Source organism: Mirounga leonina, unplaced genomic scaffold (genome assembly GCF_011800145.1).
Source record: "Mirounga leonina isolate KUSES-001 unplaced genomic scaffold, KU_Mleo_1.0 Mir_84, whole genome shotgun sequence".
In the NCBI taxonomy this organism is placed as follows: Eukaryota; Metazoa; Chordata; class Mammalia; order Carnivora; family Phocidae; genus Mirounga; species Mirounga leonina.
In genome coordinates this window covers 2,080,326-2,107,179 of record NW_023270827.1, presented here as the reverse complement: position 1 = coordinate 2,107,179, position 26,854 = coordinate 2,080,326, and the positions used below count along the sequence as shown (strand labels likewise).

Below are 26,854 nucleotides of genomic sequence, written 5' to 3'. Positions count from 1 at the left end.
TCTTCCTCATTTTTATTCCCCGTTTAATCTTCTACGCTCCTTTTTTGCATTTGCATTTTCTCATGTTCACATTTAGTCTGTGGCACTTTCTAGTAAAACCAGTGACTATAAAATTTTCTTACATCTTGTAGTCAGGTTCATGATACCTATCCATTTCTGAAATTTATCAGCCTAGTAATCTTTCACCCGAAGTGATGTTGATGATAGTAACACAACCTGGAATGTTAGTGAATCTATGGATTCTGAGAACAAAATAGCAACATGTCTGTAGGATATTTGTGTTTTTTCCCAGTATTAATCACATTCACATTTGATATGGCATATCATTACCAGGTACCTCATAAGCGCTCAACAAATGTTTGCTGCTTAAATTTAACTTACATTAAAGACTCTACTTTCAGGAATCATTTTTATAGTTTGTTAAATTTAACTTACACTAATCAAACCTTTCCTTCATATGGATTTATTTGATTTCCCCAACAACCTCCTGACATTAGGTAAGACGTGTAGCATCATGCGCTTCCAAGGGCTAAGGGAATCGATGGTGGAGAGAGATCCATGATTGACTTAAGACTGTAGAGCTGTCTGGTTGCTAAGCCAAACCTAGAACTCAGGCTTCCTAATTCCAAGGCATGTATCGGATCCTTATGACACAATACCGCTTTCTGTGTTTTCGGCCATCATCCTGCCCAGTGGTACCAGTGTTGTTATTCCAGGTTAGAATCTTCTGCTCAGGGACCCAGGGGACTACTGAATATTACCATCCCTTACTGCTCCTCAATCCACCTAGTATCTGCAAAGACATTAGGAGCACTGGCTACAGTCACAAAAGCTAACATTCACTCAGGGCTCATCATGTGCCAACAAATGTGATTTGCATGAATTAATTCGTGTATTCCCCTGTACATGGCAACTTAAAGTAAATACAGTAGAGGTCTCCAAATGCTCTCTATATATTACTATACGTCTTACCAAACATCCCCAGAGCTGTTTTGCAGAGAAAATGTATCTACCCCTACAAAAAGAAAAAGAAGCAAAGTCTTTAGAAGATAAAAATAAAATCAAAATGGAGCCCACAGATCCGGTCTCCAAGTCCTCTCACCAGTCTATCCCATTCGCCTTGCTGATGAACTAGTCCCAAACCAGTATCGAGCTCGTGCAGTGATGAAAGTACATCTTTTATATTTAAGATCGCCTCCCTGTTTGTCCTAAATGTTAAAGGTCCTCTTTACACACAGAGGCACTGTTTCTCCTCAAGGTTATTTGTAAACCCTCCCTGTAAGGCCCTCCTCTTTGTCTGTGTTAATTGTTGGGGCATTATCAGCCATCAAGGGTCGTTACAACGAGAGGAAAATAAAGAAATCCCAAGTCTAGGAAGAGGAAATACAAGTACAGACATCGTATCAATTAAGGGGGAAGAAAAATCTCATTGCCAGACATAAATCTCAAAGAAAAGACAGTCATTACAATAATAATAATTACTATTATTACTAATATGAAAAGAGAAAAGCTTGGTTCCAAGTTCACTGAAAAGTTTCCCTTCAGTCTTGAGTGATTCTTCTCTAGAGCCTCCCAGGAGCGCAAGCCTATAATTTTAATTATATCTTGGCATTCTCATAAAGCAAACAGCCTGCTCAGGTAGTATTTATTACCTGTTAGGAAGAATACTTATGAATATGCTTCGCAAATTCCAACTGCCGTGATCTGCAATGGGCCTTCTCAAGGACAGACGGGGTGAGTTGGAATACACGTAGGAGAAAAGTTGCTCATTAAGAGAAGGTTTGTTATCCAGCAACGTATAATTAAGGCAACGGTCCCAGCTTCTGTGACAGCCAACACTCGGGTAGTTGTTTGATTGCTGCGTGGGTCAGAGATCAGCTCCTGCTACAAGATGTAGCCACATTAGTGTGTTAGTGAACAGGTTAGAAAGTAAATTACAGCTGCCTTTCTCAAGCACATTACTGTCGGTCTTCATTGTTTTGCTTTTACTGTACATCAGCAGGACTGTGGCTTCTAAAGACTTTGTGTGACAGGTTAGGCATTTTATCCTTTGAGTAAACAGTAATCATGGTGCGAAGAAAGTGGGGCATTGGAGAATTTTTCCTATTCTTTGAGAATTCCACTCTTCCTTTTTAGTTTGCTCCAAGGGCTCATTGGGGATACATATATTAAGCCCTTTAAATAGTTCATAATAAATCTTTGTCTCAGGCTGATTCTGACAGTTTTTTAAAGAGTCTTTTAAGAGAGAATCCTCAATCATTTGTTAATCCATGGGGTGATCTTCAGACTTCGGGAAAAAAATAACAGCCTGGGCTCTTGGGTAGTGAAAATACAATGTAGGAAAAAATATATAAATATGGAAAGTCCCAAGAAAATCACCTTACTGAGATTACTTACATGTTCTGCATGTATCTGAATGCTTTCTTTCTTCCCCAACAAGCCAAAAGGAGAAAGGAAAATAATTGTCAAATTAGCAAGGATTTTTATTGATAATTTTATGTTTTTGGACTTACATGCATCTACCAAAATGTTAGGCTTCAAATTGTATAAGAGAGAGCATTCTTTTTAAAGTAAACTAATTCTCTCAGTAAAAAGATAATTTCTCCTTTGCCCTGTTTCCCCTTTAAGACTACTTCTGTCTTCCCCCCAAATTACTTATATACACAGTGCTATTTTACCTGGTTGGAGAGAAGCATTCTACTCTTAGAGAAAGGACTGTAGTGGTTGTTAGTGTCAACAAAAAAACTCTGAAGGGCAAGACGAAGCTATCAGAATAAAGACCTTTCTAGGTTGACCTGAGATTTTTTAGTTTCCACTTTGGATATAAGCTAATTTTGTCCAGTATATTAGTTGCTCACGATTTAAAGAATATAACATGATTTGCACACCAAAAACATAATACATGAACCTGATGGGAAGAAAGTAAAAGCCGTACTGTCTACCATGTAGGTAATTAATATTAGTAATCATTACAATACCTGTGCATTATTTGTGCTGTGAGTGGGAAATACTCTGAGGTCTCTCTGCAGAGGGAAAGAGTGCTCCATCTCAAGTGTTATATGTATAAATCGTTTCTATTTCAGGGAAACTTGTCTTGATGTATTTGGTTTTGCTTGTAACTGAAGCGATTGAGGAGGAAACAGAGACCTGCCGGTCATAACTTTGAGCAAAACATGAGGATAAGCATCACAACAGGGGCATTTTCTCGATGGACAGGACCCGAACCTGTATGTCACTTCTAAATGCAGCTTTCTCAAGCTCTTGAAAAATCCTAAGAACTTTACTAATGACATGCAAATGGAGTTTGTTGAGAATAAATGCAATAATAAAATGGAGCAATGGGCAAAGGACAGCCTACTGTTACAGATGGATTCATTCTCACGGAGGGTCAAATAATTGAAGACCCAGATCAAGGGCAACCATAAATATCTGGAGTCCCTGCAGTTGAGAGGATTAACCACAAAACAATTATGACAAATGCAGTGGGATCATTCAGCTACCAGGCAACTGTGGTGCCAGTTTTTAAAATAATTATTTGGCATTATAGAATATAAAATTTAGATCCAGAAGCCATCCAATATAACGCTGAAGTGTCGATGTTAAAAAATATCAAGTACATCATTAGAGAGTTATATGTGAAGCAGGGAAAGGGGCAGTAATGCAGTAATTAATACAAATTTGCTTTGCACCCAGTTTGAGAAAAGGATGCATCTACCCCATTTTCACCATCACCATTAGCAATAGCCTTTATCTTTTTAAATTGAAGAAAAGAGGGTAATTCTATAGCAAGGCTAATTGCAAACTATGTAAATGGAGTCATTAAAAAATGTCTGCTTTTTTATCCCCACCACTTGGGAAGATTATGCATAGCCTTGAAGAAAATACACAAATGACCGAACACCGAGTTCAGATATGGAAATGATGCCGACACATATATTATGAGGCCTACACATCTATCAGCTGACCAAAGTTATAATGATGAAGCCCTGTCTTCCTCACAGTAAAGCAGGGTTACTTCTGCCAAAGGATTAGAAGACTTTGTTTAGGTACTAAGATGGAGCAGTGGTCATTGAAACTTACTGGGATCATGAGTAAAAGGAAAATTTGCTCAATTTTAAGATGTCAAGATAGATATTCATTAGCAAAGTAAGCTATAGATAATTACTGGGCTATCTCCCACTTCTGGCTCCCCTAAATTACAAGTATAAATAATATTACTAGAATATTCTCCAATAAGCCTCAATCCTTTCTTTTTTTTTTTTTTTTTTAAGATTTTATTTATTTGACAGAGAGAGACACAGCCAGAGAGGGAACACAAGAGTGGGAGTGGGAGAGGGAGAAGCAGGCTTCCCGCAGAGCAGGGAGCCCAATGCGGGGCTCGATCCCAGGACCCTGGGATCACGACCTGAGCCAAAGGCAGACGCTTAACAACTGAGCCACCCAGGCGCCCCTCAATCCTTTCTTAATGATGGATTTAATATAGTACTTTTCTAACTGAAAACATTTTGAAAAATAACCACTTCAAGACATGCTGGACTAAAGCCATAATGAAACCAACAAATTCTAGCTGCTCAAATTTCTCCTATATGATAAAAAATAATAAATGAGCAGAAGATACTGACTCAGGAGACATTTGCGGAGACCTGCCAACACAGGCTCTCCTCTATCCCCAGAACACTCACACACACACACGAAAATAAAAACTGGCTACTTCCAATAAGGGGTTAATATCCAAAATATATAAAGAACTCACACAACTTATTATAAAAACAAACAACCTAATTAAAAAAATAGGCAGAGCTCTTGAATAGACATTTTTTCAGAGAAGACATCCAGATGGCCAATGGGCACATGAGAAGTGTTCAACACCAGTCATCATCAGGAAAATACAAATCAAAACCACAATGAGATATCACCTCACACCTGTCAGAATGGCTAAAATCAAAAAGACAAAAAATAACAAGTGTTGGTGAAGATGTGGAGAAAAGGGAACCCTTGGAACTGTTGGTGGGAATGCAAGCTGGTGCAGCCACCCTGGAAAACAGTATGGAAGTTCCTCAAAGGATTAAAAATAAAACTACCTATGATTCTGCAGCTGGGTATTTATCTAAATAAAATGAAAATACCAATTTGGAGAGAGATATGCACCCCTATGTTCACTGCGGCATTATTTACGATAGCCAAGGTATGGAAGCAACCCAAGTATCCACCTTTACATGAATGAATAAAGAAGTTGTCTCTCTCTCTCTCTCTCTCTCACACACACACACACACACACACACAGGAATATTATTCAGCCATAAAAAAAGAATAGAATCTCACCATTTGCAACAGCATGGATAGACCTAGAGGGTGTTTTACTAAACAAAATAAGTCAAAGAAAGACAACTACCATATGATTTGGCTTATGTGTAAAAACAATCAAAACAAAACAGAAACAGATTCATAGGCACAAAAAACAAACCATTGGTTACCAGACCAGGGAGGGTTGGAGAGAAGGCACAACATGAAGGGGGTTAACAGGTGCAGTCTTCCAGTCATAGAGTAAGTCATGAGGATGAAAAGTACAACATAGGGAATATAGTCAATAATATTGTAATAACTTTGTATGGTGACAGATGGTAACTAGACTTATACTGGGGATCATTTCATAACAAATCAGTATGATGATTCACCTGAAACTAATGGGATACTGTATGTCAGTTACACTTCAGTTTTTAAAAATGGCCATTGTGCTAGACCCCATCTCTGGGAAGGCAAATTTCAAAAAAGCCACATATTTATACCAACATTCACTTGAATTTTCAATCATTGCTTAGTTCTCGAACATTCTCCAGGGGAAACTTTCAACCTTTTAGAACTTTCTCTCTGTCAAACAAATGTATCTCAGGCCAATCTTCTAAACTTCTCCAGTCTTCATTCCTGTTAATCACATGACAGCTCCCATGCAAAACCCTTCCTCCCCCTTCTAGGGGCAGAGTGGCCAGATCTCGCTAATAAAAATACAGGATTCTCGGTTAAATTTGAAATGTATATGCAATGTTTGGGTCACACTAAAAACACCAGTCATTGTTTATTTGAAATTCAAATTAAATAAGGTTTCCCATATTTTATTTGGGAACCCTAATGAGGAGTAAACTGTGCTAAAGCCACCACCTTTTCCACAAGCCCCACTTCTGCCTCTTCATTCTTATTTAAAACCTTTCTCTCTTGGAGGCCACCACTCTTGAAATCCTCTAGACACCATGATTCCCATGCTTCTGAGTCTCCCAACGTGAAAGAGGAGTGGCCATCATACTTCGTTTCCACTGCCACTTCTGTACCGTTTCCCCCAATACCATCACTTCAGAATTTCCTCTTAAAAAAATAAAAAAGGTCTTCATTACCTGCTCTCAGTGCCATCATCTCTCAACAGCCACATCACTCACCTACTGTCCTCAATGGCGTCCACACGTCCTCTGCAGTCTTCCTGTGCAGCAGTCTCCTCAAGGAGGCAACAGATGCCCAAATGACAGTTTCCAGGATGAATAGCTACTCCACACACTTCCCTGACTGCCACAGCTCGAAACGCTCGTTCTTTGACTTGCCTTTAGCCACCTATTGGCAGAGCCATCCTTTGACTTTTAACCATGCTTCATTCTTTTTTTTTTTTAAGATTTTATTTATTTATTTGAGAGAGAGAGAGAGAGAAACAGCATGAAAGGGGATAGTGTCAGAGGGAGAAGCAGGCTCCCCGCCGAGCCGGGAGCCCGATGTGGGACTCGATCCCAGGACTCCAGGATCATGACCCGAGCCAAAGGCAGTCGCTTAACCAACTGAGCCACCCAGGCGCCCAACCATGCTTCATTCTTAACATGCCCAACATCTGTGTAAAAAAAGGAGAAAACCTTTCTAAGATAGAAGTGTAACAAAAAGAAGTCACAAAGGAAAAAACATATAGACTTCTCGATATAAAATTTAAAAACATGTATCAGGGCACATTACAAACAGGAAAGGCAAACAAATGGGAAAATATTTACAAGAAGTATGTCAAAAATAATATCCTTGGGGCACCTGGGTGGCGCGATTGGTTAGGCATCTGACTCTTGGTTTCGGCTCAGGTCTTGATCTCAGGGTCATGGGATCGAGCTCTGTTGGGCTCTGTGCTCAGCACGGAGTCTGCTTAAGACTCTCTCTCTCCCTCTGCCCTCACCCCCTCTCTAAAATAAGTAAGTATTTAAAAAATATAATATCCTTAATAAAGGTAACTATCTCATTCAAATTGATATGAAAGATACTAAAACCTCTAGTGGAAAACAGAGGACATAAATGTAGGATTCACTGAAAAAGATTCACATGGCCAATAAATATGGATTAAAACATCATTCATCTTCATTAGAAATAGAGATGCAAATTAAACATGTGAGATGTTTTTACATACTGCTTTTCAGGAAGACCCCAGTAAAGTATCTTCTCTGAATCTTCTGCTAATTTAATGTTTTTTTATCAAGTGAGAACAAATATTTTAAGAGGGCAATCAATATGAACACCATCAAACACTGTTGATAATATGTAAATTGATAAAGCATAACTTTTCTGCAAAGTGGTACACAGAATCAATTTGTACACATTAGCTTTTTTAAGAAAAAAAAAAAAAAAGATGGGGCGCCTGGGTGGTTCAGATGGTTAAGCGTCTGCCTTCGGCTCGGGACATGATCCCAGGGTCCTGGGATGGAGCCCTGTCCGGCTCCTGGCTCAGTGGGGAGCCTGCTTCTCCCTCTCCCTCTGCCTCTCCCCCTGCCCCTGCTCATGCTCTCTCTCTCTGTATCTCTGTGTCTCAAATGAATAAAAAAAAAAAAATCTATGAAAAAAAAAGAAAGCTCATGTTCTTTGACCTAGTAATACCACTTCTAGAAATCCACCCTAAGAAATAATAAGAAAGTTGAAGCAAGATTAATTTCAAAGAAATTCGTCACCAAGCAATGGAACATTACATAGCCATGTAAAAATAGTATGTTTGAAGTGATACTCATACGGGCAAATGCAGATACTCTCATTTCTGATTTGTTTTTTTTTTTAAGCTGATTTGCCACCAAGAGCCCCAATATCCTTTTATTCCCCGAGCGGTGTCTAATAATACTACTATTATCACACACTGAGCTATGACTGACATTAAAAAATGCAGGAGACACAGGTATGGTCCCAATTGTGAAATAAGTATATAAATAAATAGTAAATAAGAGTGCAACAAAGCATTAGTTTTAATAGTGACTGTAACTGAGTGTTAAGGTTATAGAGATAATTTTTTATTTTCTGGTTTACTCTTTCATATTTTCCAACTTTCCTGTGAACACAGAATCGAGAGAGAGAGAACATAAACTTATCTAAAAGCCATCAACAGGGTTTTCACAAATCCTTTCTGAACAAAGCCCCCTTCCTGGCTGCCTCCCCCAGGTCACCACCCCGCTGCCCCATCACCCTTTTCTCTTCCCCAGCCCATCACTCTGTCACTTTCACTTGCTCGTTTTTAACCCTTGGCAATCCCTCACTCTACGGACTTTTTTTATTCCCACTGTGCCAGCTCCCATCCCTGGGAGAAGTTCATGATCCTGAGCATTACCTTGAAAGACCACAAAGCCATTGTTATTAGGGTACCCTAGAAAATTAGTGCTCTTAAAATTAAGCAACTTCCAGCCACTGTGCAGTCTTATTACTTATTTTCTATCAGTCCTAGTTGCTTTGCCCACTTGGGCTGCTAGGTAGCTGCTTTCACTTTCAAAATCCTCTCCTTCTCCCATGTCCTCTACTGAAATTAAGTTGTTCAAGGCCATTCCCATCATACTCCTCTCTGTCTCCCCCCTCTCTCTTTTCTCTCTCACATCCTCCTTTTTTTCCTTCTCCCTCATTTCAGAGGCTTTCTCAGTCACGGATTAAATGTCCCTTAAGATTTAAATTCTTCAATTACCATTTCCAGTGTACACACCTCTTGATCAGTAAACATGCTCAGGTCTCTTTATTTTCATTACCAAAACTCACCAAAGAGAAGAAGGTCATTTATTTATTTACTCAGTCTTTCTCCCCCTTCTGTCCTGAAGCTCCTCCCTCTGGAGTTGCCCAAAGAATGGACAGTACCGGTAGGTACATTTGCGAGGCACTGAATGCTCTGGACGATTATGTCCATTAACTCCTCCCTCAGTTTCCTACAGGTTAAATTATCTGTCTTTAGTATAGCACTTATTTTAATTTTGGACCAAAAAAAAAAAAAGCACAAAAGGTAACATCTAGAATTGGTCACTAGTACATACCTATCCAAGTAATAGTTTTCTATAAAGCCTTTTACCAGTCCGAAGTCCTAAAGTTACAATGTGAGGTGTGCGTGGTATCTTCACCCACTTATCAACGTGACTTCAGGTCTTCTCCAAAGCCCTCCCATCAGTGAGGCCCCTGCATCCACCCAACCAACCATCACCCCCTCGCTCTCCAGCCCCTCACTCCGCATTGCACTTCTTTATAGCATTCATCACCGCCAGAAGTTACTGCCTATGTCCCCTTCTCCAAAATGTAAGCACTTACATTTACAAATGGCTCCAGCTCATTGTAGATACTCAGTAAGTATTTAAATAACTGAACAAAGACTAAGTGAGCTCTATTAAAACATCTGACAAGTGCTTACATGTGCTACTTTAAAACCTCATCTTGTCTTTTAGGGTCATGTGTTGAGTAAGGGCAGAAAGTTCTAGGGACAGGCAAAAGATCAACCTTTAAAACCTGAAGAGATGTGCTCCCAGCCCATAGGCCTGCACTTGAAGAGAGAGAGTTTGTGTATCAATGGCTCAAACCACCACCCGATTTTTCAGCCAGGGCTGCATAGCTGTTTCTCATCACATGGCATTGTTGTAGTTAGTCACAGAGCTTTAAAGCAGTGAAAAAGCAGAATGCATATGTGTGTGTTTGCAAGCGCCTCTGTAGCCAGACTCCTCTATATAACTCCTTTTTAAAATATAGTATGTCGACAACATCTGCTCCCGAAATGGAGATTTGGCCAGAATGCCAAGAAAATAAACATGGCAGTTCAACTCGGTCCTGGCAACCGGCGCCTGCCCCATGGATAGGCTGCACGGAAGATTCATGTATATAAAATAGTATATTAAAGTAAACTTACAAAAGCAAAGAGCAATCATTGCAACCATAATTTTTTCTTCCTCTTTGGGATTCTAATTTTAAAAGCATTAAAGAAGACAGCTGCTCATGCTGTGATATGCGCTAAACAGCCTGAAGGATGGAAAAAAATATATTTGTAGCTCATAATAACTATTGACCTTTCTGATATACAATGTTCTCTGTGTTAGCTATTCGGTTCTATCAACAGCGAAGATTGAACATGACTTTTTAATAGAAAACATGGGGTTTTGAGCTGCCTTCACAAAGGTGTTTATGTATTGTTATTTTGTTTTGTACTACAAAAGACCAAGTCCTGATGCCCTTTGTCTGACATCATGTTTGTTGTTTAAAAAAAAAGGGGAAAAGAGAGAAAAGAAAGGAAGGAAATAAAAGAAAGAAACAGAAAAGGGGGGAAAGCCTCAATGTTACTGAGTATGTTTTATATGAGGAATTGGCTCATAACCACTTTATAGTCGTGATAAAAGCATTGCCACACTTGATCCCATACGCAATATTGGTAATGGAATCCAACGGCATCCTGGGAGGACATGCCATATTTCTCTCCCAGAATAGATCCCTCAAGTGGCAACATTTATAGGGCATCTCCAGTAAGATTTAAAACACTTGCTTGCAGTATTCATATGGCATGTTCTTGGGAGTGCAGAGCCTGCAGCAGAATGGGTCACGTTGGACGTCATATACTCTCAAAGGCTATCTTTACACTACCCGGATTTTCCCCTTGAACTTTCCTGTGGCTTAGTAGCTGTGTACAGAAACACCCACTGGTAGCAGCTTGACTCTGACACTGTGTCTCTTCGCCCAGAGTGGTGTCATCCACACACCAAGTGCGGAGCTGCAGGTGCCGTCTGAATGCTGTCCTCCCCCTCAGGGGACAGCCTCACCAAGCGGCAACCCCTGCCAGGCACAGGAAACCTGAAAGGCAACCTTATGCATTATGATTCTCATCCCGGGCAGGCAGACACTGCCAGAGAGTGTGCTGACAGGTGGCATGGTTGGCAGATTATTATTTTTCTCCTTTTTTTTTTTTTTTGGCGGATTATTCTTAATGTGACTTTGAAAAAAGTTTATTACATCATTATTGAACCACAATTATTTTCACACCTATGCTCTAGAGTTTCAGTTAATGATTCACAAGTTTCTAAACAAAGCTGAAGACTCACAACTGAGTGGGAGCAGGAATCAGCCTTAATGAGGCTTAAATAAATTCAGGGGGGTTTTTTGTTTTTGTTTTTTGTTTTTTTGTGGGGGTTTTTTGGGTTTTGTTTTTTTTTTGTTTTTTTTTTTTTTTTGTCGTACTCCAGAGCAAGCCCCGAAGCTGATAGGGGCTGAGTGCTGAGCCAGAGCGCCCTGGCTGGAACTGCATTTGCATGACATCCAAAGGGTGGTGCACCATGTGTTCACAGAAATGGTGGGCACTGCCTTGCCCCCATGGCCAAGGATCTCAGGCTAGTCTACTAAAGCCTGTCCTCCCCTGCAGAGTTGCCCGGCACGTGGTAAAGGACAGGCCAGTGAGATGGAGGCCAACTCTCCAAAAGAGAACAAAGTATTCTCTAATTCTGGGGGAAATCAGACCCATCCTTTTTTAACTACCAAACCACTGGTCCATGACTCAAAGTAACCTTTTGCAGAACATGCTGCCTTAGAGATGAATACAAGGAGAAGTCATATGATTCCCTCACCCCAAAAACAAACAAACAACAACAAAACACCAAGTCTTGGGCCAAGGTGTTCTGTGAGCATGGCATGGCAGGGGTAAAGGGGATAATAATTCTTAAAAGAAAGCATCTGACTGACTGTTAGTTTATTCCGCACGCACACTGAGTGACAACTTATGTGAAACACCATCATGGGCACTTGCGGGTCCTGGGGTGTGGGACAGGGGATAAGGGAAGCAGGAGGAGAGCAGGGAATAGATATAACAAGAGACAAGCAAGACATCAGGCCTGCCTTTCCAGATCTCCCAATCTTGTAGATGACAGTGTTGATAGCACCTTTTACAAATCGCACATTTTAAAAAATCAATTGAGCATTTACCTTTGAAAACATAAACTCTGCTTACAAAAATCAGCATTGCAGGTAGTGTTTCTTGCGTATGTGAATTCACGGGCTACTGGCACTGTGGGCAGTGCGTTCCTTCTCACTATTACAGGAGTTTTACCCATGTTGTCACATGCCGAGACAAGACTGTAATTTTTCCAAAAAGAGGGTCAATGTGGATATTATGGTTAGTTATCATTGTGTAACAAATCACCCCAAATATTTTGCTTAAAGCTATCTCACATATTTTCTATGGGTCAGGAATCCAGTAGCAGTTAATCTGAGTAGTTCTAGCTCAGGGTCTTTCCTGAGGTTACGATGAAAATATCAGTCAGAGCATAGTCATCTGAAGACTTGACTGGGGCAGGAGGGTCCCCTTTTAAGCTCACTCGTGTGACCATGACTCACTAGGAAGCCTCCGTTCCTTGTGACGCTGGCCTCTCCACCAGGTTGTGCAAGTGTCCACAGCATGGCAGATGGCTTCCATCAGAGGGAATGACCCAGGAGAGAGCAAAAAAGAAGCCACTCTCCCTGCCATGACTGAGTCATATCCCGCCAATTCCACCATGTGCTATTTATTAGAAGTAAGTCACCAAGTCTACACTCAAGGGGAGAGAAAATAGACTCTGCCTTTTGGAAGGAGGAATATTGAACAATTTTGGCATTTTTAAATGACCCCACTTGTCATCCTGGGTAAACATAAAATCTGCTGGGATACCATCTGTGAGACAAGATTTACTTGCCATGTTTGTCCTACTATTGGGAAACTAGGTTGGGAAGATCTTTTTACATTGAAGTCAACATTTAATGAATATTAGCTCTTGAATATATTAGACATATGTAAATCATATATGTATTTAGGTGCATGTATGTATAATTTTTGCTCTGGGAAACAAGGAACCATGGTAGGTGGTAAAGGGGATGCAAATTAGACCTGTGTCAGCCTTGATGCCCTGGAATACCTAGCATAAGAGATAAAATGAGGATATAAATAACTATAACAACAGTATTTGGCCACATCATGACCTCTGGAGTCAGACAAACATATGTCGTATCTGTGTGCTGCCAGTGACTAGCTGGAAGGCTTGGACAACACAGACTCTCATTATATAATAAAGATAGAGTATTTGTATCCCATCAGTATGGGCTAAGTTAGGCTGTCATAAAAAACCATTCTGAAATTATAACAAAAATTTATTTCTGTGAGGGTCAGCTGTGGGTTCTGTCCCACACTATCTTCATTCCAACACCCAGGCTGATAGAGCAGTCACCATCTGAAATGTCGATAGTCACTATGGCAGAGGAAAGAGAGAGGACCTCTTTCTAGTAAGAGACTGGCTCTTTTTGAAGATTCCACCCGAAAGCGACACATGACTTTGGCTCACATTTCCTTGACCACGGAAAGCCATATGACCATAGATAACTTCCAGGTGGCTGAGGAAGCGCAGGAAAACTTTTGTTAAGGAAAGAAATCGTTTGTCACATACTCATTCTAAAGTCCTAAAATACATCAGTATCTAACAAAGCTAACAGAATATGACAATGAAACAATTTGGCTTCATCGAGGTAATTGCAAAATGAACCAACATGTCTTCCCTTGTCTTGTGAAAGTCATTTTGGTTATTTGCACTTTGGTTTGTCCTGTGTGTACAGAACCTCTGAAAAAGGAAAGATTCATTTAGGCAATGAAATAGGAAAAGAGTATATTTAACTTCATATGTTAGCAACATAGCCCAATCCACTTCCCCTTCAAAAGGAAAAATACTTTGTTCACAATTGAGGAGCAACCTCGTTTTCTCAAAACTTAATTTTTCTTTTCCTTCCCTACTACATCAGGATTTGGTGGCAGCTGGAGAGTTCTGACATGAGGTTGCACTGAAAACATTTGTAGTGTATGAGAAAGAAAGACCCTCTTTATGCTGGGGCCTCCTCTATTTACAGAGACCCTGGAAAGAATACTGAAAGTGTTCAGGGGGACCTGGCCCTAGGATTAGCCAGTAAAACTAGATGGTTCTCAGCTACCTCCTCTCCCTCCTCCAACTCCCCCCTCACCTCCTGCCCCTACATAGTAATAAGGAAGCAGCAACTACAATGCTAGTCAGGGATTCATAAACAAATGTGAAATAACGCAGATACGATTTCACATTATGGTGGCATTTGCCAACATAAAAATTATTACAACTTTGCTATAAATTGTTCTGTAAATTTTACAAAATATGCAAAAACTGACATTTCAAGAGCTGAGATAATTTAGATTTATTAAAAAGTTGAGGCCCTTGAGATTCAGCAAAAGAGAGTATATTTCTTTATCTAACTTTGAGTTGTGTGGGTCTCATTTGTGTTTTGTTTTCCAGCTCCTCGTTTATAATTCATGGGTCAAAACTGGCCCTATCTGGGCTTTGACCACTTAATCCAGTTTTACCCATAAATTTCTCCTCTGTCTCTGGCACCGGATAGAGCTTCTCTGAATCCCAAATTTCTTATCAGAGCATGCAGCAATCATGGCCTGCCTCAAAAAGCTGACAGGAAAGCATCTGATCTCTAGAAAGCACTCTAAAATGCTTCTTTGATGTTGACTGGTCCCACCGTCTTTATAGGGCACCAGTCTTAAGGACACCTCTCTCGCCACGCTGTCCTCTTCACCCCCCCATAGACACACATCCATATCTGCACACACGTGTACACACACAGTCTCTATTCAATGCCACAGACATGTTGCACATCACCAAGGCCATGCTCTCTCCCCACAGAACCTTCATCAAAACCGTGCTTCTCACCTGAGACGCTCAGAAAGCTTCTCTTGGAAAGCTGCTGCTCTTACCTGTCACCTGCGGATAGCTCATCTTTCACATGAGAGACGCCATTGTCAGAATGGGATAACCAGCGTGTATTTGCTAGCCCTTGGAGGAAGCACGGCCAAGGCCAACGGGTTTGTTCCGTGTCCCCTTGAAAGGGACAGAGTGCCATGTTACTCCTGCCCCGTCCTCAGAACTAGAAAGTCATACGAAAAGGGAAATGTCAATGAAAAGGGAACTCTTTATCAGAAATCAAACTCTGGTCTAAGTTGCCCCCTCACTTTCTGCCCAATTCCCCATTCCCCCATGGTTGGAAATAAAGCTTGAAGACCAGTTTAGATCTTAAATCTCAGTGTCAACGGAGCAAAACCTGACCTTAGCATTCCTCTCACACCAGTTGTCCTGGGTTTAATTACCGCCACCCCTGTATGTTTAGGCAATTGCCGTTGTAACACACGGGGGGTTGGGGGGGTGCTGTGTGCAGGGCCTCAGTCAGCGCAGGACACCATGTTCGGCCCCCACAGCTCAGACAGAGCTTGTCACCCAGTGGGAAGCAGCCGTGCTGCGGTCTCTGCCGTGCCCACGAAGTGTTGTACTCTGCAATTTTACGTCCTGAAAACAATAGTTTCTAATGATGCCTGAATTATTCACTCTTCTGCAGTGAGCCAGTTCCTTCCTCCTGGGGTCAGGGTACCCCAGCACCCTGGCCCTGAAATACATCTCACTTCTGCGGGAAGTTTCATTTTTCCTCAGCTATTGCAAACACGATCTTGCTGCACAGAGCTGAATTTTTAAGGCCGAGTTTGTGGTGTGGATTCTGATGGCTTCCTGTTAGTTCAAGTCTCTGAGGACCAGTGCCAATAAATGTGAAAGGGACAACAGTAGATTGGCATACTTTTCCATTTCCACCAGGATGAAAAACTGCTATAAATGAAGTCTAACCTTAAATGTATAATCTGTCCTTGGGAAAGGGAGGGAAAAAAAATAAATAAAGGATATAGCATCTTCAAGCTCTCGGCATCCCTTACGAGAAAAAAATTGGTTCTAAGGGTCTCTGATCTTGTGTTTTAGTAAAATAGAACTGCACGGCTGACTGACAGTTCTGATCTAAAGCATTTACGTTTAAGTTTTGATCTCTCTGCTTTTGATTAAAACTAATGAGCTCATTTAATTCAAAATGGGAATCTCTGATAAGAGAAATAAGGTTGATGTGATTGGATTAGAGGGGCAAATTAAACTCTTAGAGCAGAAGTTTGTGCTTATATAGTGTATTAAAAAGCTGTTGGCGTATTATGGCGTGTTAGATGATGAGAAAAATTTCATAGTAATTCATATTTAATCAGAAGAAATGAAAGTACTAAATATAACATGGCTCTGCTTTTCCCTCGAGTGATAAAAAGCTGTACATTTAAAATGACATCAGATCCATGCTCTCTAAAACAAAAAAAAAAAAAGAAAGAAAGAAAGAAAAGAAAATCTTAAGAGAAACACATAAGAAAGGGACACTTGTCAGTGGCTCCCTCTCCCCAGAACAGAAGTGCCACAAACATAGGAAAATACAGTCTTAGTTAGACAGGAATGATACAAGAAAAGCTATAGTCCACAAACAGTAAGGTTTCTGTTATTATAGGAGCTTCTATTCTTTCATCTGAGCATCAAGTTTCATGTAAAAAATAGGCATTTCTTTCCCTTAGAAATAGATGGAATACGTTTCTTAAAGTTCAAAAGCTTGTTTTTCCTATTTTTCTTTGTGTTTTAATAACTATTTTCATATATGCTTAATTCTGACAAGTCCCTTTGTGACACAGATTTCTATACCTCCACCCCTGAGAAAATTAGTGCTAGGTTTCTCAAAACAAAGCCTGTTTGTTGTTGGACATATTTTTTTTTAATTTGAGACTCAGAAAAATTGTTTAAACTTTAGAGTACTATTCTAGAAGAGCAAAATTAGACAGTATCGATTAGGCTTAAAAATGCCAAAATTAATTTCTTTGCAGGAAAACACTTAAATTGACAAAATTCCTTAGAAGATGTGGCCATATTATGTGGCCGTGTGGCCTGTTTGCCGAAAGGTGTTTTTAGATCAACAAGACTGCACACTACCATTTTAAGTTTCAGAAGTAAAGAAGTGTTCCACTTAGTCTCAAAGTGTATGAAGGGAAAGAGTAACTGTCTTGCTTAAGAGAGGAGACTATTATTTGTTAATATCCTGTTCCAATGGGGGCGGAGGGCAAGCTGCCATTAGAAACAGCCGTGGACAGTTGATATTGTTGGTGGTTTTTATTCCTTTCTGTCTATACATCCCACTCTCAGCCCTCTATCATGAGTCAATTGAGAAGACTCTATGCTTTCTTATTCCCCACAACAAAGGAGACCAACTCAGGAGGGCAAGGATCCCGGCCAGGATACAGTTTCATGGTCCTCAGAACTGCCCAGGGGGCAAATGTTACAAGAAGGGATTTGCAGGGAGAACAAAGAGCAAGTGATTGTACTCTTCATCAGGAGCCTGTCTGCCTCAGTCTTGGTTGATTCCTTACATCTATGGTGCCTTCCTTTCTCATGACTATTCCGTGCATGTGCACCTGCCAAGTCTCGAGATGTGCTGCCCTTACTTACTTTAGACCCTACTTGGCGAGCTGCTGGAAGTTAAGAGGCCTGAAAAGCTTCTGTCAGAAACTGGAATGGAGTTACTTTGGATTCATTAATTTTTCTTTTTTATTTTCTGCAAAGTAAACATTTTCTAAATGAGGTAAATTGATTACTACACTCTTAGCACCCATCAGTCATTTATTTTTAGTGAACTCAAGGATTGCACCTGAGCAGTAGCTGTGAGGGGCTGTGTAGACATCTAAATCATGTGTGTATATATTTTTGTATTCTTCAGTGGAGTCAACCAGCCCCAGTCTGCTAACCACTGACAACACCCTTGAGCGTTCCTTTTTCATCCGAATGAAATCTACTCTGACCAAACGCGGCGTGCACATCAAATCATCAGGATATAAGGTAAGCTGGGCTCTGGGAAGGGACATATTTCTGTCTCAGGTCAATCCTAGGTCATTTGCATCCTGTTTCCCAGCTGCTTTGGGTCCATATAATTAACGCCTGTGACCTTGAGCCGCCCATCAGGTTCTTAGTTATTTTCCTGTCTCAAGGTACGGGTTTCATTACACCTCTCATTCTCACTTCAGATGTTGCTGAGGCACTAAATCCCTCAATAGAGTGTCTTTTCTTAAAACACTTGTTAATAATGCACCAAGGTCTTCAGCACTTGCTAGAAATTCCCTTTGATGGGGTAGGTGAACCAAATTCATATCAGTCCTTAAGATGAGCATTCTAGAACGGCTACTTGTAAGAATTCCGCTTCTCCCTTCAAATTCCCCCTTTCTCTTTAGAGAAAGACTGTCCATTTTACTAACCTCTTGGCCACCAAGACTCATATACGCAAATAAGAAAATCAGGTTGGGCATCAGGAATCTTGGTTGAAATTACAATTATTGCACATTCAATCATACCTTAGCATCCACAGAATACTCAACATACAAAGCACATGTTTCCCCACAACAGCAAAGACCACGTCTGGAGTCATAATCTACATTATTATCATTTTAAGGGTAAGGATACAAAAGCCTCCTAATCTCGGGGAATTCTAACATTTCAGTTACTATAGCAACATAAATTAAGACCTATGAAATTTATGAAATGCCTTTGGTAACCTGAATCTTATCAATTTTACAAGACACTAACCGGTCTCCCAAACAATATTTACTAAATGCGGGAGGACACGCAGCAACCGAATGTACGAGAGATGTGGCCGGCATAACCTTTTCCAGTTTTCGAGTTGAGAGCGCCTGATAGCTCAGTTCTTTAGGGTTACTGTAGCATTGTCAGGGATGCTTAAGAGTCATTAGCATTGCGCTTAAAAACCATATATAAGTCATCAGAAACCAGCGGCTGCCAGAGTCAGAGTCAGGTACTTTCTTTGACATGAATTCTTCAGAGAGAAAAAGGAAGGAGGTAGGGAAGCAGGCCCTTCCATGAACGACCTTTAGCTGTCCTACCCGTCTGAAGGGCACATGGGGAACATGCTTAACCTTTAACAGGGTTTGAAGCAAAGGAGAGGCACCAGGCAGCTCCGCCTGCAGGAGCTTTACCCTACAGAGGCCCGTTACAAAGGGATATGGTGGAGGAAAAAAATCCCGACTCTATCCTTCGGATTATTTTGATTTTTCCTGCCTTACTGAACCCAAGACATTTATGAGTTACAGAGTGTGTAGCAGGAGCAAGTTTGGAATTCTGGAAGCAAACTGTAGGTAGAGTGGTTAGAATCATTGTAATGCAAGCAAATGGTAGCAGTCTTGGCCTTCCAGTTTTTAGGAGCCGTAGGGCTTCCTTTCACCTGTGTTCTGTCTGTTAGTGTCCATTCATCATTTTTAGTGGTTTTTACTGGTTTGTAGGGGGCATGTCTCAGGAGGGAGGAAGGGTGGGGGAGGTGAAGTATAGTTTGACAAAGCAATATTTAGTATACTTCAGTATCATTGATTTAATTTTTTGAATAAAAAACTACTGCTTTCACATGACCAATGAGAGATCATGAAGTCCTGCACAATTTTGAATCTACAAAAAAAGTGGGCTGTCCAAGTAGAGAAATAGTTTGTATTTCAGTCTAGGCAAGAGACCCCTAGCAAAGAGCTTGCGTCCTTTCTGTGTTGTCATTCGGTCAGCTCAGGACAGCTGCTTTTGCTGTGTGGCCTGAAATTGGACAAGCTCATTTCTTCAATATTAATAGATTATTCATTCAATGAATTTCTCTTGAGTTCCTACTCTGGAGCCTGTTCTAGATCCTGTAACCCAGCATTAAACAATAAAAAGTCCATGCTTCCGTGGTACTTAGATTCAACAGTGGGAGACAGTCAATAACAATAAATGAAGAAGGTGATATCAGACAGCAATGAAGTCCAAAACAATAGGGACTACTGTAGTAGACTATTACAATATGCTGGGCATGGTGTGGCATGCATGCATTAGCCCTCACAACAGTCCCAGAAGAAAAAAGTGCTCATTGTTTCCACTTTACAGGTGAAGAAACTAAGGCTGGGTTTAATTAGCATACCCAGCTTCACACATTGAAGGGACAGAGCTGGGGTTTGAACTCTGGGAGCCTGGTCTTACACCCCGTGCACTGAACCATTAGGCTACACTACTATGCTGAGAGTAAAGCAAGATTATGTGAGGGTGGCTGGGGGGGGTGCCACTTGAGATAGGAAAGTCATAGAAGGTCTCCCTGAGGAGGTGACATGTCACCTGTGAGAGGTAAATGAGAACAGACCACCACGGAAACGTGGAAGAACAGTGTTGGCAGAGCTCCTTGGGCTTAGGATTAAAGACACCTTGCTGTAAGAAGGCACCCTCGAGAAACAAAATATGAAAAAGTACAACCGTGAACATCCAGGATTAGAAAAGAGGAGTTATTCCTATTTCCGTCAAATCCTAGAATGTTGAGGCGATCATACTCCTCTGACGTATCCTGCTGGTATGTCTTTCTGAAGACATCACGAAAGTCTCCATCCAATACCTTACCTCCCTCCCCAGGACTGCGAACACGAGAGTTGATTCATCTACTCTTCCCCCAATGAGATGAATCGTCCTACAGATCCAGTTCTACCCCTCCTCCTCCATGATGCCCCTGCCTCCTTAATTAACCTTGTCTGCAAGTCAGTGGAAGAGCTGATGGGAGCCCATGACATGACACAGCTGAATAACATCCCTATTTATCTGTTCATTCTCAGTAAATAAATCTAACAGCTTATAAAACATTCAAATAAAACTGGTAATCACCCCACCACCACACAATAAGCACAAATAAAAAGAAACAGCGATGATAATTTCACCACACACTCCCAATATTCCTCTTAATTTATCACCATTGTTTGCTGCTTTCTTTTTCCATAAAGCTCCAACATGTTAAGCCATGCCCAGTGTAGGCCACAATACTTCTCCCCATTTTTCCTGTGACCTTGGCACATACACTTTTCTGACCTTGTCCATCACCTTAGCTGCCACTCTTTCTTTAATGTTGTTATTATCACTGACAGTAATAATGCCGGCAAAAGTAAGACCTGTCGAACACTGACTCTCTGACAGGTACTCTGCCCAACACTTCATACTTATTTGATCTAACCCATGCAATGTTTAAAAACTTCCTCTGTGGGTGCCTGGGTGGCTCAGATGGTTAAGCATCTGCCTTCGGCTCAGGTCATGATCCCAGGGTCCTGGGATCGAGTCCTGCATCGGGCTCCCTGCTAGGCGGGGAGCCTGCTTCTCCCTCTGCCTCTGCCTCTCTGTCTCTCTGACTCTCGTGAATAAATAAATAAAACATTAAAAAAAAAACCTTCCTCTGTGCCAGGCATTCTTCAAACTTTACATACCATCGTCGTGCCCATTTTGCAGGTGGTGAAGCTGAGCTCTAATGGACTTAGTACTTTGCCTGCGTTCACATAGCTCTTAAGTAGCTACTGAAGAGGCAAGACTGACCAGGCAGTTAGGCTCCAGAGTCTGCCCTCTCCACCCTCTGCTTCACTGCTTAGCAGATAGAGTCCAAAGAAGAGCTCAGCATGAGCTGGACCTCAACATACAGAAAGTTCATCTCAATTTTTTTAAAAGAAAAATCTCTGGCCTGTTTAAGACCTTCTCTTGTGGCTCAGCACGTCCCACAGCCTTCCTTTATGGAGATTTGCAGGGATTTACCTTCCTTTCTAGGGATTTTTAACACCCACCCAGGAACCCACGACCAAGAACTCTAGCCAAAGAAGTGCTACTCTGATTCCGCAAATTCAAGTAGAGAGTGTGGTATAAGTTGCTGTTGCTTGCACGCCCCGGGCCCCGGGAAAGTTGCCCTCTTGCCAATGAAGTTTCCCAGCCGTGAGCTGACATTCACTTGTCTCTGTCCTCATTTGCTTTGAGATCCACAGTAGCACGTTATCTGGACCAGCCACTTTTTATGCCTCAGGGGTTTCTTCTTGTTTGGGTCCCATTGTTGGCCACATATCTTAGCGTAACACAGCTCTCCTTTAAATTGCATTGCATCAATATTCTGCCTTCTTGATTAGGTCTATGTCTGGGGGAACTTACTAGGTATAGCACAGGGGGTAAAAGGAGATATGTAATCAGGGAAATTAGAGAAGTAAAGACTAATTGGGTCGCCTCCTTAGCTCCTGTCTTTGGAGGATAGTTTCTGTTAGCCTGGGACTGTCAGTTTTCTAATCTACTCTTAAATGCCCACCAGCACCACTGTCATTTCTGGAGTTTTTATCCACACACATGATGATGTCCTAACTCTGACTGCAGAGCGGAGCATCCTGGGCTGGGAAACAGAGACAAAGAGAGAAAATCTCTGTCATGTTTATAGAACGCTGAGAATGTCTCTCAACTCACCACAGAGGTGAAAACCCTCCCATGCCAAGGGGTCCTGCTAGGACATATAGGAACAGATTACTGAGGGAGCAAGGGGGCACTCCCGATTCTTCCCAAAACAAACAACAACAACAACAAAAAAAAAAAACAGTCCCCATCTGGGATGATTTGGGTATGGATTTGCCTGTAGCTAAGTGTCCAACTAAATGATTTCTATAACCAGTCTGGGCTCGTTATGATATAAAGAGTCAGAAAGCTTAGGTAATAGAGAAAATAATTTGTAGGTTCATTAGCTTATTAGGACTGCTGATGTACCTCAGCTCTAAGAATACCTGTATTTAGACAGGAAGTAACAAAAGCAAAAAATGAGAGTGTGCTAATTAGCTAAAGCAAATTCTTCTTTACCTTCCCTAAACACAGAGATGCCTTTTAAATTAGAACTTGTTCGTTTTTTTCAAGTTCATGGTTCTATCTGTTCTATTGGAAAAGGCACTCCCCTAATTTTCCTAGTAATTTGTTTTATTTGGGGTGTCATAAATCCCATTAATGATTTGATTAAATCTGTAGAGCCTCTCCCAAGGTAAATTCATTTTGCATCAGGAAGTTCTTGAATCCCTGAGGTGAACCCAGTGATCTTAGGTTACAGAACCTTATTTAGTAGGAGGACATCTTTGGTGTACTTATTAAAAAACCAAATGAGGGGCGCCTGGGTGGCTCAGTCATTAAGCGTCTGCCTTCAGCTCAGGTCATGATCCCAGGGTCCTGGGATCGAGTCCCACATCGGGCTCCCTCCTCAGGGGGAAGCCTGTTTCTCCCTCTCCCACTCCCGCTGCTTGTGTTCCTGCTCTCGCTATCTCTGTCTCTGTCAAATAAATAAATAAAATCTTTAAAAAAAAAAAAACAAAAAAAACAAATGAGTACACCTTCCAGACTGTATTTCACCAAAATTACAATAGCCTCTTCCTTCCTACTCATTTCTCCTTGCCATTTATTCATTTTGTGTTAATACATATTGAAGTCCTGTTGCAAAAAACATCAACTCCTAGACTGCAAAAGTACAAAACCTAGATTTACATTTTGACCCCCTTATGCAGATAGAGATAATCTTCTGAAAAGGTATTTCTCCGAAAACATTTTTTATAAAAATGATACCTAATATTAAAGAATGACATCTGTAGTGAAGAGTTATTTTCAGTGGTAAATGGGCCTCCTTTTCCTCCTATTCATTTAGGTGTGCAAGTTGCATCACCAGGATTTCAATGTCAGAATCAGAGCTAGATCAATTTTAAAGTTGAAGGCTTTTCATATGTAATGTATTCTTTTGGGGGGGGGGGGGTTCTGTCACCATCTGTTCTTTTTTTTTATGCAATGTATTCTTAATTGAATGTGTATATTGACAACTCTCAAGACGATAGCAAACTAGAAGGGAATTATTACTCACAAGTTCAATCATCTGGAATTTTAGTTCTTGGTTTGCTTTGCTGATAAAATCCACAATAACTAAGATATCAACCTCTCTCTCTTGATCACCTGCCCCTTCAATGTGCCACCAAAACTGGTTGAATCCACCTACCTCTATTTGTGATACTCTAGCTTAAAGCCTGTCTCTGGATCTCTTGAGAGAAATTCCCAAATTACCTCCCAGAAAATTTTGCTTCTCCATTCCATTCTGCACCCTTCTCCCTGGAATATCTTCCCAAAGCCTCAGTGATCTTTACTTTGTATCTGCTCCTAAGTCGTCAGTGGTTCCTAGTGTCAACATGATCAAGAAACTGGTCCTAGCTTACCTTTTCTACCACCGTCTCCATCATTCTTTTCTGGAGCTATTATTACCAATGGTCTAGCAAAATCTGTCCATTTATCTTTCCTGAAGTATATCTGCACATTCACACTGCTATGCTTTTGACCATGCTTTTTCTTTTCCTAAAATGCCTTTCTGCCACACTTGCACCTGGAAAATTCTTACACAACCAATATGGCACCACTCAAATATCACTTCTTTTTTCATCTTCCTTGATGCACCTATTCCCTCCTCCTCTGTACTAGAATAGCATTAAGATTTTATTTAAGCTCTCTGTGCCTCAGTTTTCTCACCTGTAAAATGAAGTTATAATAATACATAACCTGAAGAAGTTTCCTACAGGTCAAGTGAGATAGCACATGCTCAACTAAGCATCTTCTCTCCTTTTTATGAAGTACTGTCATATAATTTCATACGAAACTCACAATAATTCTTTTAGGTAATTATCCCTATTTTCCCAACTTGAAGATAGGTTAAACTGAGGCATAGAAATATGAATTGACTTGTCTAAGGTCACATAGATGGTAAATAATGAAACAGAGAAATATCCAGATCTTCTGATTCAAATGCCTTCTTCTTTCCAATATACCACATTGGATACCGGGTGATTTCTTATTCTACTTTCTTTCCTCTTTCCTCAGCACAGTACCCTGCATGTTGTTGCCACTCAAGACATGTTAGTTGAATTAAATTGCACGTTCTCTTTTTTTCTGTGATAGCAATGAAAATGCTGACAGTACCGAACCATCTAACACATCACTAGAGACCCTGCTACTTAACATCTGTGTCTTTTAGATGTGACCATTGGAATACCTATAAACCCAATGACCATACTGTGATCTGGCTCACATTCCTTTATCTTGCCTGCCAGGATATTGTTCATCTTTACCAGTGCCTTACTAAAATCAGAATGTACCACATCCACAACGTTCCCTTGGACCATCAGTTGAGGATTCCTTTCAGAAAACAAAAAGTTGAGTCATTTTAACATCACCCATTCATCCTGACTTCATATTGGCATTTGGCCATTTACCATTTTCTTTCTATTAAGTCATCTTTAAAGAATATTTTTCTGGATATTAACATTTTGAGGCTCTATCTTTCTGAAAATTAGGCCAATATTGCTGATATCCTGCCTTCCTATACAACTCCATGATTTCTCAAAGATGGCTAAAAATAAATGAAGTGTTATTATAAGGAGGTCTCTTTGCCCAAGAGGGTAACTGTATGCAGTGAATTTTAATGGTACCAGAAGAAGTATATCTTAGAGGTAAGCCTAGCACTAATGTGAGGGACAATGTGGTAGTGGTCCTTCTCTGGAGATGTCTAAGAGCATACACTAAACTTATCAATTAGGAGTCCTCCTCCTCCTAGTCAATTGTGGACAGACTAGGTGCCATCTGGATGTTTTCCCCAATCTGAGATTCAGAGATGTTCCAGATGTCCAGACATATCGGTACTTCTCCTGAAGCCTTTGCTTTGGCTTTGTGTTGTTTTGAAATGATGACTACAGTATTCCAAACTGCACAAAATGTAACTGTCTTGTCAAATCAATAGATGACTTTTCAGAGAGACCAAAAATTCTGTCAACCCATTCAGGCTTCCAAAGACTACGCATTTATTGCCTTTCAATCAACCCAGACACCCAGAACAAATTGAAGGAGAAAAAAATGTCCAGGGTAGAACTTACAGGCGGAGGTTATCCTGATGAAAAATGCAAATAGAGGAGAGAACCAATAAAATCAAATTTTTAAAATCCTATTATCTCTTTTTACTCCCTGCTCACCTCTGCACAATTGCCCATTACAATGTGGATTCCAGTGTCATTTTAAATACAACTGACATTGTTTCTGATCTTAAAGAATTTATTTCCCATTACCAAGGCATGACAGTAGTTCTAGCTTGGGATATGTCATTTCTGCCGGGACTAATCAGCTAGCTATTTTACCAACTAGAGGCATAATCACTAGCCATTCTGTGAAGCGACTGTAAATTCTAAGTATGTCAATAACTGCAGCCCAAGTACGTTGCTAACTTACAGGTACTTCATATTTCATCATACGGATTTTAGAAAGAAGGCAGGAGAAGTAAGAGCATCCCTTCTTTGACTAATGCGAGATCTTTCCAGGTTGGCTTTCTGAGCCTTTGGTAGCTAAGAATAATGAAAGTGATGACCATTTTCAAAATGAAATCTTTGATGCAGAAATTAACAACCCTTTCTGTATCTAATGTCTTGAACTAATGCCCTTCAGAATTATCATCAATGTCCCTATAAATGTATTCTCAATCTGATAATTTTTTAAAATATAATCTCATTATTATGAGATTTTGGCCCAATAAAAAAGTTTTAAAAGGAAAAAAAGATATAATGTGAAGAACTAAGAAGTCAATGCAAACACAGCCGATCGCTTTTTGGACCCAGCACTCGATGTGAGAAATGCCCTAACAGCACCAGCCAAGGCCCTCCATTGCTGTTTCCCTAAAGTCACCTCTTGCTCCAGTGGTCTGAAGTAGCAGATGTGTCACTCCGTACAGATTTCAGGGGCTTCTAAATACCTTACTCTGTTTGACCTCCGTTACTTGAAAACCACCCTACTGGATGGTGATTAAGCACAGAGGCTATGATGTCAGAGAGCCGGGGATTTGGACT

General features: G+C 40.7%; 1 protein-coding gene across 1 annotated transcript in view; it reads left to right on the top strand.

Moving 5' to 3' along the window:
• Window positions 1–26,854, top strand: part of LOC118002891 (neuronal PAS domain-containing protein 3) — a gene marked incomplete at its 5' end in the record, with an annotated part of 725,448 nt that overhangs the window by 644,875 nt on the left and 53,719 nt on the right. The window contains one exon of the mRNA XM_034993502.1: window positions 17,878–17,996. Coding sequence (XP_034849393.1) covers window positions 17,878–17,996 — 119 coding nt within the window. The remainder of the gene's footprint in view (window positions 1–17,877; window positions 17,997–26,854) is intronic.